Genomic DNA, 14,439 nt, shown 5'->3' on the forward strand with positions numbered 1-14,439 from the left:
ATAATGACATAGATAAGTTAGAATCAAATATCATTTGAGTTTATAGGTGTTGTCTTTAGAACTATTAATTTAATGAAAAATTATAAATTTACTTCATAAACGCCATTATGAGAAAATATTCTAAACACAAAATACATTGTTTCAGAACATGAATGTGAACATCCACTAAACGATAAGTAAATCTAGATTTATTCATAAATTACAACTGTTACATGTTCCTATATAATGGAAACAAAACATTTATTGTTTAAATACCATAACAACACTTGTTATATATTCAACACGAAATGCCATTCGTCTGTAATCAGTTTATTATTTCTTCAAAAACATCAACACATGATATCAATTATTTGTGTCATATGTAGTATAAAATACTCAAGTGAATGATGGAAAAGTAAATAGTTCTATCATATAGATATCTGAAGTCCTAGTCATGTCAGAGTTCCTCGGCTCGATGAGATTAGAGGAGCAATTCATCTTTCAGTGTCCGGATTCTTTCACAATAGAAACAACACTAATCATTTATGTCATTTCTTGATTTTTGGGTTTATGTTGTGTTTCCCTTAACTAAACGATAGGTCTATTAGAGTACACAATCTCTTAAATCTTCCTTTTATTTAATGTTTGAAGAGGTTTGAAGCACGTTTTACTGTTCATAATGAATATTTTCTTTATTTAATAAGACATCTGATATGTTTTGTAATCATCCAAGACTTTCTACAAGCCAATGTCAATTACTCTAGTATGATGTGAAACACATCAACACCATCACAATAATGCTTCAATCAAAGCATCATGACAAACTGACTGGTTAGTAAGGGTTGTTCAGGTATGCGATCTTTTACTGTAACGCCCTGATTCTCAGGTATTGATTATGTTGGACATTTTTGGTCTCTGGGTCTACTCGACGAGTTGGTCGCCCTACTCGTCGAGTAGTAGCGGATTGGTCCATGTATTTTAATGACCTACTCGTCAAGTACAAGAAGGAACTCGACGAGTAGGAGCTGGCAGATGAAACCCTAAATCTCGGGGCTTTGCACCCTATTTAAAGAAGCACAAGCCTCCTTTGGCCTCTTTACAGTCCATTAAGAGTCTAGAAAAACCCTAACTCGAGTGTGTATGTATTTCATGGAGGTTTAAGCTTGGAGGAAGGTTTTTGATGAAGGAATCACTTGGGAAGCAAGCTAGTTGAAGCAAGAGTTTATGGGTTTCAAGTTCTGCATCAGAAAGGACTCTCTTGAAGGTATTAGATCGTTTTTCCCCTGGCTCATTTTCTCATAAACCCTTTTTGTGCATGAGTTTAGGAAAGGGTTCTTGTGTTTAAGCCAAGATCTGAAGTTGTAATTTCAGATCTGGACTCCCCTTGGCTTCTAGATTCATAAAGCCATCAACCTTGTCCGGTATGAGCTTTCTCTCAAGGATGTGACTTCATTGCAAGATTAGTTTGGTAATTTTAGAGTCTTAAAGCCTTGCATGCACGTAAAGTTTGCAACTTTACGTGAAAATCATGCCTAAGGAAGTTGGATCTGCAATTTGGGGCCTTGGCATGGCTTAAAGAGTGTCTACATGGTTAAAGGGCTGAAGGGACTCGGCGCGTCGCATAGTCGACTCGGCGGGTCATATGAAGATAGGCATGAACCCGACGAGTTGGATGAACAACTCAGCAAGTCCGAAGAAGATTGTCGTAGACTCGATGAGTTGGATGAATAACTCAGCGAGTCGGTTAAGGTTTCCTCAAATTGATGAATGCCTGTGAACCTGTCGAGTTGCAAGTAGGAAAACTCGACGAGTGGCCTTAGGGATTTGATCGCGAACCTTGGGAACTAGACGAGTCACTCTGGTGACTCGGTGATTGGATGAGTATCTTGAGGAACTCGGGGAGTAGCTGAGGGTACTCGACGAGTTAGGATCAACATGGACTGTTGACCTTGACTGTTGACTTTGACTTTGACCAGGGGTTGACTAGTTGACTTATGGGGCACCTTGAAAGGTTGAGAACTTACGAGTACGATTCTATTATGATAATAGGTGGTGGAGTTTGCGGTCGTGATTCGAGAGTTGAGCTTTCTATTTCCAGTCGGTAGTCGCAAGGTGAGTTATCCTCACTATACTCAAGGGTCTAAGGCACCAAGGCCGACCCTTTGGATTATTTCCTGGTTATGTTATGCTCGTATGATCTGTTAAATCATTATCCTAAAGGGTAGGATAATAGTACGTGGTATGTGTGATATGTTAGATCGGTATACTAATAGATATGATGGTATTATGTGTTATGTGGTATGATCCGGTAGATCAGTTGTTATCTATAGACTGTTATGTGATTATCTGTTATATATATGTGCATCTATTTGTTTGGTGGCCGAGGCTTATCTGATTGGTGAGGAGGCCAATAGACCTGGGCATTCCAACCTGTTGGTTGTGGACCGTGAGTATTCCATCCCGAGGATGATTGGGCTCATAGTATGTGGGCATTCCAACCAGTTGGTTGTAGGCCTGGGGTATTCCATCCCGAGGATGATTGGACCCATAGTATGTTGGCATTCCAACCTGTTGGTTATGGGCCTAGGGTATTCCATCCCGAGGATGATTGGACCCATAGTATGTTGGCATTACAACCTGTTGGTTGTGGGCCTGGGGTATTCCAACCCGAGGGTTGACTGGACCCATAGTATGCTATTTGTGATTCTATGTGTATAGCTGTGAGTATGGGTATTTTGGGGGAAACTCACTAAGCTTTCGGGCTTACAGTTTTGGTTAATGATTTCAGGTACATCGGGGGATCGCGACAAGGATAAGGCGTGATCGTACAACTCTTCATCTTTTGCTATGATTGTTGGGAAAACTCTGATATAAACTATTTTGGAAACAAAGTTGTAATGATTATTCATTTAAAGTGTTTTTGAAAAGTTTAGATTTGGCTTGAATTTTTTGGGTGTTATATTTAGTATATATATAATTTATATTTATCCTTAAAAAAGAACCTCAAGGTATTACACCAGTTATAAAAATTATAACCATCAAATGTTACTATCTCTTGAAACTCAACAAGAGAAAGGTTTTACAGCGACATAAAATATTAACATTTATTTACATATTTTAACAAAATTTTATTTATATATAGTTATTTTATATAAAATACCATCTTTTGCATAAATCGTCTCTAAGATGTGTAATGTCTAAATAGTAGTATTTATATGTATATATTTCTTTTATATAAAACTATTTTTATATAAATAAACTATAACTAGTTTAACAAAATATATACATAACTTATAAAATCATACTTTATGACATAGTTTATAAGTTGTTATTTATTCAATAAATATTATTTACATAAGTAATAATTTCCCAATTAGCAAAATGTTATTTTCATAAAATAATAATTTTTCAATTAAATACAAGTGTTGATTATATTTATTAATAACCGAATTATTAATAAATGATTAGTTAGTAGTAACTTGATAAATGTGTGACCCTTATGATCATATGTTATTAAATATAATTCAATAATGATTATTGAACATATAGGTTCAACATATTCACCACACTCTCTATCTTTTCCCTCATTTTCTCATATTCAATGTTACTAACCAATAGCTACGATATTATATAATGAATCCAAAACATTTCAAAATATATAGCTTGCGTAGTTGACATATACTCTTAATGCAAAAAGGAGGTGCCAACATTGAAAATTGTTGACGACATTCAAATGGATGATATCGTTATGTTGGCGTGGTAGATGGGCGATGGTACCGCCATGAAAACGAATCCAACGACCATAGGATATCGTCGAAGTGAAGCCAACGAGTGCCACTTGAGTGAAGCCAAGCAGGTTAGTTAACCAGTGAGCATCTCTCTCTCTCTCCTATGTTTTTATTCTTTCTCCTTTTCTTTTTATTTTTAACACACATACAAACATTTTTTTATATAAATTGTATGAATTTAATATTAGTATCAAACCTAATCAATTTATTTTATTTTGTATTAATTTTATGGTTTACGAATTAGTTTCATATGTTTTTAATTAGTTTGTATAAATATATAAAAAAATTTAAGAGAGTCAAAAGAGATGAAAAATATGAAATTTTTATATGTTGTGTGACGAAAAAGATGGAAAAAATAACGTAATATGAGTTGTAAACATGGATACCCTCCTCTCTAACTAATTATGGTTTTTTTCTTTTTCTTTTTCATAGAAAAAAAAATAATATTATTGAAAGTTGTAGAAATAATTATCTAAATACACAAATAAATATTAGATATTTTCTAAAAAAAATCATATTATTATGATTTGTCATCTTTTCACAATATGGACCATATGAAAAAAAATTAAATGTCTTTGCTATCTGATTAAATTAAAGTTTTATAACAGTATAATTTTTTTTGTTAATCAAATAAATAAAATTAATGTCTATTTTTTTTCAGTCTGTATTCAATTAATAAAATATTTATATTTTTTTTATTAATTTTTATGTTTATTAATTACCTTTTTGTTAACTTTATTTTATTATTACACTAGGTGTGAGACCCATGTATTAAATGAGTTTATGTAAAATACAACTTATATATAAAATTCAAAATATTTGAGAAGTTTGAATTTATAAGAAAAGTTAGAAAAATATTGAATTATAAAAATTAAAGTGTTTTTTTTTCTCTTTTAAATTTAAACAAATGATTTAGTTAAATAAATAAAAGGAAATTAATGAAACTTTAATTTAGTAATTTTGAAATTAGAAGGAAAGTCTATTAATGAAATTGATATGCATTTATTATTAGATTTAAATAATATATGAAATTTAATAAAATAGGAAAACCATAAAATAACATGTGGAATAAAAATTAATTTAAAATAATCATAAAATTATATATGACAAAATGAATAAAAATATGACATGACAAAAAAAATCTTTATTTATTAGAATAGATTATGGTATTTTAAATATAATATTGTTATTTTAACTAAAAAATAAAAGGAAATGAAGTGTGACCGAAGGGAATATAAAGGGGAAAATTGAGATGACAAAAAGAAAAATTGAAATGTGAACTTGGTTTGGGTGACTCCTTTCCTTAAGCCTCTTTATATTGAGGAGTGCCCTTCGATGAAAATCGACGGATGAGATCAGAAGAAGCACAACTTACTGCAGTGCAGGCGATTTATTTTTCCACGCATACTGTCTGGATTCTGGAAGAAGAAAACACAACCCAATCGCATATCAACTTTTGTTCCATGAAAAATTCAGAATACTTATCAATAAATTTCGATCGGAACGTATTAGATTTTTATAGAAAGCTCGATCGGGGAACAACTCCGTAGATCACACAGGTATGAAGTTTCATTCCAATTATTGTCCCTAAAATTTTGAGCATAATTGATCCAACTTTACATCCATGTGTATCGGAAAGTAAATCAAATGCTTCTATATCCTTCAACATTATCGCGAGCAACTTACGAGTTCTCGTTTTGGTTTGTACATAAGGTATATAAATTGGGTGTCTCTTTTTATTTTTATTATAATTTCAGAAATAGCTGACATTTGCTGTCACCAATGGTTTGACAATTTTGATTGGTTGCCATGAGAAAGATAGTTATGTCGTAGGATTCTTAAGAATTCATTTAAGCTCTCGAATGCAATATTTTGTGTTTATGAAGGTTTTTGTGTGATTAGGGCATCCAGCGCATTAGGGAAATGTTGCTGTGGTGGTGGTCTTCGAGTTAAAATATGGAGAAGAAAAGAGTGGATGAGAGTGTGCAAGTGCCAGCTTCAGGAAGAGTAGATAGATTCGGGTTTGTAAAACAGGAACATAACTCGCCTGATGGGCCATCTAGAAACAAGTCGGCTTTGGAGTATCAGAGGTAATGCAGGTTTATGTTATAACCACTGATTTCTAGTAGATCAAATTAATCTACCGATACTGATTTACTGTTATGTCAACTCCATTGGGCCTTTTTGATTGTTTGATGATGATTTACTGATATTTATCAATTTCTACTCAATTTCTACAATCCCTCTCATTCTTTGCAATGGAAGGAGTGATCCCTCTGTTATCGTGTGATTAAATGAATGAAGCAATTAACAGGGAACAGAAAAGACTTAGAAAATGGAGGAAAATGATTGGTGTTGGAGGTAGTGATTGGAAGCATTATGTAAGAAGGAGAGGACATGTTGTTAAAAGGCGTATACGGAAAGGAATTCCTGATTGTTTGAGAGGTCTTGTTTGGCAATTGATTTCTGGAAGCCGGGATCTCTTGCTCATGAACCCTGGTGTTTATGAGGTATTCCCAATTCTTCATTTTTCTTGTTACAATTTACAAATAAATGAAAGACTAGAAGTGAAAATTATTTTCTTTTGTTGCAGCAACTGGTGATATACGAGACATCAGCTTCTGAGCTAGATATAATACGGGATATTTCACGCACATTTCCATCACATGTGTTCTACCAGCAACGACATGGACCTGGTCAAAGATCACTTTACAATGTATTAAAGGCCTACTCTGTATATGACAGGGAGGTTGGATATGTACAGGTAAATAAATACAATATAATTCAGTAATTCACATTACATTTTTGACCATTTTTTAACAAGACTCAACTCACACTCGCTACAGGGAATGGGGTATTTAGCTGGTCTTCTGCTGCTTTACATGAGTGAAGAAGATGCATTTTGGCTGGTGGTGGCATTACTGAAAGGAGCAGTTCATGCTCCAATGGAAGGATTATATTTGGTAACTTTTTACCTTACCAACAAATTTATTTTTGGGTTTTAACTTTTAAATAATAATTACTAATTAAGTTTTCTGGTGCAGGAGGGGTTGCCACTGGTTCAACAATATTTGTTTCAGTTTGATCGTTTGATGAGGGAGTACATGCCCAAGTTAGGAGAGCACTTTACAGAAGAAATGATAAATCCAAGCATGTATGGAAGCCAGTGGTTTATTACTGTTTTCTCCTATTCTTTCCCTTTTCATCTGGCTCTTCGAATTTGGGATGTTTTTCTTTATGAGGTTAGTGGCATACAACATACATATACATGTAAATAAAGATTATTCAATTTTCTTTGGAAAAAAGTAACTGGCTTTTGCATGTTCAGGGTGTTAAGATTGTTTTCAAAGTTGGCCTAGCTCTGCTCAAATATTGCCATGATGACTTGGTGCGTGGCTTTGAAATTCGGTGGAAAATAATATATATATATATATATATATATATATATATATATATATATATATATATATATATTTTATTTTGACTAAAAAATAAAGATGGTGTTATTATTTGGGTGTAGGTTAAATTACCTTTTGAGAAGCTTATACATGCTCTTCGTAACTTCCCTGATGATGCAATGAATCCTGATACATTGCTTCCAATGGCCTACTCATTTAAGGTACTTAAATATTGACATTTTTTTTGTTTACATTACATTACATGTTGTGTTTTTTGTTCATGGAGCGTTTATATATATATATATATATATATATATATATATATATATATATATATATATATATATATATATATATATATATATATATATATATATAATGTGTTTCATATTTTTGATGTTTTAAGGTATCCAAGCGTTTGGAGGAACTTAAACAGGAGTATGAGAAGATACATGGGAAGGTAGCAGAATCTAAGTCGAAACAAAAACAGCTGCAGCTGGCTTGAGCAACAAAAACAGTGCATACATATTATTTTGTAAATATGCGAATATGATCTTTCTGAGAATCATTATCTACACCGGTTTTTTCTTTGTAAGTTGTAACTAAGGCATTAGAATCTTGAAATGTTGATAGTGTAGTTTGAGAAATCATTGGATTTTGAGTGGTATTTTTCATGTTTGCAAGTGAATCTTGCAGCTTAGATGACATTTTTCATACTAAATGGTGAAAAGAAGATAAAACGTCAAGACTGTATATATTTTATTTCTTGGTGATACCAAAAATAAAACAGAAAAATAGCAAATTTAACAAATATGTCACACTTGCTGACATGGGAAATTAAATAACAAGAATAAATATAATTTTCAAACAGAAAAGATATGAAGGGAATGGCCATTATATTATAGTATATGATGAGAAGACTCATAATTTTTTTAGAAAAATATTTCATAACACGTGCTCAAGATTGGGTCTTGTATTATTTTGTACTTAGAACAAGTTTTTGAAGGATTATTCGTGGAAAAAAATAAAACTTCTACATGGTACTAGAGCAAAATCCTAGCCCTCATCTCTCACCTCAGGGTGCAAACCCTATCCATCTTTTCTGTTGTTGATTTTAGTGTCAACATGTCATTTTAAGTAATTGGAACCAACATGTAAGCTAATGAGCTTCATGATTTGTACTCTAATATATGTACGGGGTTGTACGTAGTGCACACATGTATAAGATCGAATCAGAAGCCGGTTTGACGACTAGTCGGGGGTCTGGGGCAGCGCCCCCGGGTGCGGGGTTTCCAAAAGGGGCAGCGCCCCTTTGGCGAGGTCTAGGGGCAGCTAACAAAACTCGTTAGTTTTTGGTAACCCTAAATCCTCATTAAACCTCACCGAATTTTACATATGAGAACATAGTGGAAAATTCAATTTCTTGAGGGTGATTATGGTAAAACTAACGAAACTCGTTAGCTTTTGGTAACCCTAAATCATCATTAAATCCGGATTAACATTACTTGCTTCCAAAGCAACTAATGACGGCCCAACCCTAATGAAACCCTAATTGTGTTTAATATATAAACAACTCTTCCTCTATAGAAGCGGGTTACGATCTTAAGCTCTCGTTTTCATCAGACTTTTACAGAATCTTCTAGCATATTGGCTTACGTCTTATGTGCCTAGAAACGTAAGTGTCCATTTGGATTATCTTAGGCTGAATTTCTTGTAACCCAGACATAGGGTAGAAATATCAGTTCGGAAAGTGATATCACAATCCAAGTTGGTATCCAGATCTCCACCACTAACCCTAAATTCCCCAACTTTTTCCCACCTTATTTTCTCTCTCTCTCTCACGACCTAAACCTTAAGCATCATACCCTCCTCTCTACCTCTCACAACCATAGCATGTAGAATTATCGGAGAAACCATGTAGAATTACAAGCATCAAAACCTTCATCCGACTCACTTTTGAGTTTGGCAAACTCAAGTATGTCATTACCCTTGTTTCGGTAATGGCTAGTAGGATGATTGTTATTCCGACCCTAGTGGTCATATTAAATTGAGTCCGACTACGGTGAGTATGTTACGTGGTTCGGAGAACCTAATTCGAAGTAACAACGGACGTAAGTCAGAAGATTGAAGTTAATGCGATCATTGGTATCGTACTCGTTGTTCATAAAGTTTGTAGCTAGAAATGCTACATGCTAAAATGTTATTATATCACATTAGAATATGAAGGAAGGTATATTTCATTCTGGAATTTAACTTTAAAAAGACCAAGTCTAAGCGTCGCATCGTGCGATGAAAGGTCAGTAGAGCACGACCCATCGGTCTGTTACAATAGATAAAGGAAAGTATTTATCTTGAGAAGAAGAAGGAGTCCATAATAACGACTTATTTGGTAACTCGAAGGTTGCGATTGAAAGTACAACATAGTACGATAAGCAGAGGCAAGATTGAGCATCGTCTGCGATCAAGAAATCCATAGAGTTAAATACTCTTTCGAGGAAACACAGAATTTACGGTTATTACCTAGGATGAAGAGATAGCGTATGGAATCATTATACAAGTTCTATTTTCATTGATGATTCCGGGACCTAATCATCCTAAGGGGGAGATAACTGTAACGCCCGTATATCAGGGCTAGTCAATTTAGAAACGATAGGCGTCAAAAATGACTTTTTGATGAAAGATTATTTAGAATGAATAATCTGAACTAAGTTATAGTATATGTTACAAGGTTTCCGTGCATATAAAGAACGCCGAAATTCGAGTTATAACGAAGAAGTTATGATCTGTCGAAGTTTCGCGACAGAACCAGCACGACACAACGCGACGTAAAAAGTGAATTTATGTTACAGCGATATTTAGCCTTAGTGATCTAAACGAAAGTTGTAGATTTCGTTAAACCGTGAGCGTGCATAAAAAGAACGTCCAAATCTGACTTCGTATGAGGAAGTTATGATTTTTCTAAGTTACAGCTTAGCAGTATGCAGACCGAATACTCGATTTGAGATCGAGCGGTTTTTAGCCAAAACAATCTAAACGAGAATCGAAGATCTCGTCAATTGTAGCGAAACGATAAAAAGATAGGCAAAAACGGACGTCAGATGAAGAAGCTATGAATTTATAACGGAGTTTTCCAGTCCCGGCCTACTAAAAATAATATAATAAAAATAAAGTCAAAATTAGCCAACGAAGTCTAAACGGAAGTTGTAGAGCGTAGTCTCACCTACGCGTGGATATAAAGAACGTCGAAAACGGAGCTCGTATGCGAAAGTTACGCAATTTAGAAGTTCGACGAGTCAAATTACGCCCAGCGTACTCAGTCGGATGCATCTTGTCTGACCAATACTCGAGTGCCACCAGTCGACGCACGCAATGACGTCAAAGTACGCCCTGCGTAACTCGAGTACGCTCCGCGTAATTTGAGATTACGCCCCGCGTAATCCCAGACCCTCAGCCTATAAATAGAACTCGAAATCAGCCATTTTCTCTTGTTCAAACTCTTTCTTCTCTCTAGTTTTTGCCTCGTTTTGCGTGCCGTTTATACCCCGAATCCCCGGTAATATTTCCGAGCCCCGAAGCAAGATCCGAAGCCCCGAGGATCCCGAAGAGCGTTATTCCCGAGCCGAAGCCGGTTTTTGTGAAGATCTTCCAGATCTACGGAGAAACACTACTTCTGCAAGCCGTAGTGCTGCCCGATCATCTTCTGTCACACCCCCGAACCAGGCGGCGGAAACGTCCGGGGGCTGTTGTGACTCAATTGAATACCATAACATTGAATATATATGAAACATAACAACATTCGTCACCATGCATTAATATAGTACAACCAGTAGCGTTTACATGAAATACATTGTTTAAACATTACATTCCCAAAAATAAATTGTTCGACTCGTACATAAACAAACTGCAAGCCATCACTGAATATGATTTCCTTTGATTCACTGGTTCCCTGAGAATACAAGTATTTTGAAAAACGTCAACATATGAAATGTTGGTGAGTTCATAAGTAGTGTTTTGAAATCCAACGTTTCGTATTGTTTGAAAAATCACCAGAAAATCCGATATTTTCTGAAAATAGTATAGTCAAAAAGATGTGAAGATCCATAGGTATGCTTGTTTGTTTCTATACTTGTAAAAATTGTTCGTTAAAATTGTATGCATTTCGAATCCGATATGTATTGAGAAACCTAGGAAAACCCGATGTTTTCCTAATCCTTTGAGTTCCATTAAGTTGCGTTGAAACCATTACAAAAATAGTAGTCTCATTCCCAGGCGACGTTGGATTATTTTTGAGCATGATTAATTACTACAAACCCGCATTACACAAACGCCCAGTTTATAGCAATACTAACGATCCCGAAGGCGTCGTCCGTACTAATCACGTTATCCAGCCGCCCTGACTACGTGTCGTCCCACATCCGAAGAGAAAGAGGACACGAAGGCCTCGATGACTCTATTAGCCGGTTGAGGATAAAATGTGTACGAGGGGTCCCCGACCCGCCTCGCAAAAATATGTAGACTTTACTAGCAATACCAAAGGACCCTTGGGGACCAGTGGTATACAAGCCATTGAAAGTCCCTCTACGTTGTGCCAAGTCGGTGAAACCCAACACTTCGTAGAAAAAAAATGTCTTCGGGCCTTAAGATCAGGTCATTGGGCTAGCTAGGCCCAACAAACAAGATTTTACACTTTTGGGGCCCAAAGATGGTGCGTAGACGTCTGTGCACACTCGTATGTAAGTTGAATTCCCAAACGTTATTTGTATGTATCGTAGTGTCGCCATGTTAGTAGTTTCGGATTTTCATTGGTTCGAGACCGAACCAATTCGTTTTACAACGATTTTGGTATTGTAGTGTATTGTATTTCGTCGATAGTCGCGGTACCATTATTTGGTCAAATTGCATGCATTGAATTAGTCTTGAAAATTTTCTGTTTTCAGCCCCTCCTTGTTTGTAAAATTTACTTTTTCAACCCTTTATTTAAATACTTTCCGGTTTGGTCCTTAAATCAATTTTCTTGACATTTTAACACCAAAAATTTATTGAAATAAATATTTTTCAGCATATTTTTCATAGAAAACAGCCTAAGTCCCTGGAATTTCAGTTTTCTCGGTTATAACCATTCTTTTCGCAATTTTGACAATTTTGGCCCAAATTGTAAAATTTTTGCAACTTTGGTCCTTTTTAAATTTAAAAAGCATTTTAAACCTTTGAAAAGGACTTGGATCACTTATGGTCCACTGTTTTACAGAAAATCACAGTTTTGGCCCTCCAAAACAGAAAAATTCGCATAATGGGCCTCATTGGGCCGAAAATGTCATTTTTAGCCCATTAAGCTTGAAATTTATGTTTTTAAACCTCTAAATGAGTAAATTTCCAGAAATTGTTTTATTGAAACTGTTTTGGCACACCTCATCCATCAGAATTCGTGATATGTCAATTTGGACCCTTAATTTTGTATTTTTCACATTTTAGGCCCAAAATTTGTGTTTTTAGCCCAAGGAAAATTGTTACTAAATCACTTAGCCATTTTTCTTGAAACACTTTGTATGTAGAAATATATTTGATGCTAAAACCATTTAACATAAGATATATCTCGGTTTTGAGGGGTTTTATGGCTAGATCCAACATTATAGCACACAAAAGCATACATGTAAGCATGGAAATCATACAAGGCATACAAAACACATATAGATCTACACTTTCACTTGTATTCCCCACCCCACAAAACTCATAAAACAGAAAATAGGGGGTATGAAGCTCACCTTGGGTGTGGGGGCTCGGTTTTGCAAAGAAAATGGAAGGAAAATGAAGTGATTTTTGGCCTTAGCACCCTTTGGTGAAGATTTCGACCTCTAGGATGCAAGATCACAAAAATGAATGCATTTAGAAGAGATTTTAATGAAGTAGAGGGAGTTAGATCATAAGTTAAACATTAACTTACCTTAGATGGTGAATTTCTTTAGGATGATTCTTATGCTTCAAGCCAAATTTTCGAGACTTTTGAATGGAGTGGGAGGATGATTTCTTGAGTAATTTGGAGAGAGTTTGTGAAGTGTGTGTGTGTGGGTTACTCTCGGCCGAATCAAGAAGGAAGAGGGAGGGAGAGAAGAAAAAACCTTGAGGTGATGTTTGCATGGAAGAATGAGAATGCATGGATGTTTGAAGGGTAATGCTTAGATATCCTCCATACAAAGATGATGTGTCATGCAAGAAGTCAACTCCTCCCTTTTATTTGGGCTTGGGCCGAGAATGGTGGGGGAAAAGAGGATGTTTGGGCCATAAATGCTTAAGCCCAATTTTCATGGTTAAATTGAGTGATTTTTGGTCCAAATAAATATAAAGGTGATTTTTATGACTTGTTAGGGTCAAATTAGGTTAATTATGGTTCATAGTCATTAATTTATTTCATTCTAGGTCCAACATGGCCCAAAATGTTGAAATAAATTAGCGTGGGTCCAGTTAGAGCCCAATTAGGGTTCTAAGCCCATGATAGTCTAATTGGAAGCTTATTGGTCCATTTGGATCCAATAAGGAAGTTCTAGTCCAAGGTGTACCTAAATAAGAACTTCTAGGGTTTCTAATTGTTTGATGACTATTTGTAGTACTTGTATAATGTATTTGATTGAAGTTTTTTGAAGTCATAATCATAGGTGTCAATCATGTCCTTAAGTTTTTGATTCACATTGACTTGAGTGTATGGATTACAGGACACAAAATTTCCAGTTGTGACATCATCCCCCCGTTAGAGGGAATTTCGTCCCGAAATTCTGTTTGAAAGCTAGATTTGAGAATGCTAGAATAGGTGAGGGTACTTTTGCTTCATTTGATCTTCGCGTTCCCACGTGAATTCTGGCCCACGCCTTGCGTTCCACCGCACCTTCACGATCGGGATGCGACTTTGCTTAGTACGCTTCACCTCCCTGTCCATGATCTCGATTGGTTCTTCGTCGAACAGGAGATTCTCATTGATTTCAATTTCGTCAAGAGGAATGACAAGGGTTTCATTTGATAGGCACTTTTTCAGATTAGAGACACGAAACACGCGGTGTACACCGTTTAGCTCCGTGGGTAGTTGTAGTCTGTATGCTACTGGACCTATACGGGCGACGATTTCGAAAGGTCCAATGTATCGTGGGTTCAATTTTCCCCGTTTTCCGAAACGTATAACCCCTTTCCAGGGTGAGACTTTCAACAGTACTCGATCACCGACCTGGAATTCTAAGGGTTTTCGCCATTTATCGGCGTAGCTCTTTTGTCTGTCACGCGATGCTTGC

General features: G+C 35.5%; 1 protein-coding gene across 1 annotated transcript; it reads left to right on the plus strand.

Moving 5' to 3' along the window:
- The first annotated feature begins 5,069 nt into the window (after window positions 1–5,069).
- LOC145087601 (uncharacterized) lies at window positions 5,070–7,918 on the plus strand. The gene is made up of 9 exons (XM_079025590.1): window positions 5,070–5,326; window positions 5,670–5,857; window positions 6,082–6,277; window positions 6,361–6,531; window positions 6,614–6,730; window positions 6,812–7,009; window positions 7,096–7,155; window positions 7,288–7,386; window positions 7,572–7,918. The coding sequence occupies exons 2-9, from the start codon at window positions 5,724–5,726 to the stop codon at window positions 7,668–7,670; spliced, it is 1,074 nt and encodes a 357-aa protein (XP_078881716.1). The 5' UTR covers window positions 5,070–5,326; window positions 5,670–5,723; the 3' UTR covers window positions 7,671–7,918.
- The last annotated feature ends 6,521 nt before the right edge of the window (window positions 7,919–14,439 follow it).

This window comes from Lactuca serriola, chromosome 2 (genome assembly GCF_051521515.1).
Source record: "Lactuca serriola cultivar US96UC23 chromosome 2, Lser_US96UC23_V15, whole genome shotgun sequence".
NCBI classification, from domain to species: Eukaryota; Viridiplantae; Streptophyta; class Magnoliopsida; order Asterales; family Asteraceae; genus Lactuca; species Lactuca serriola.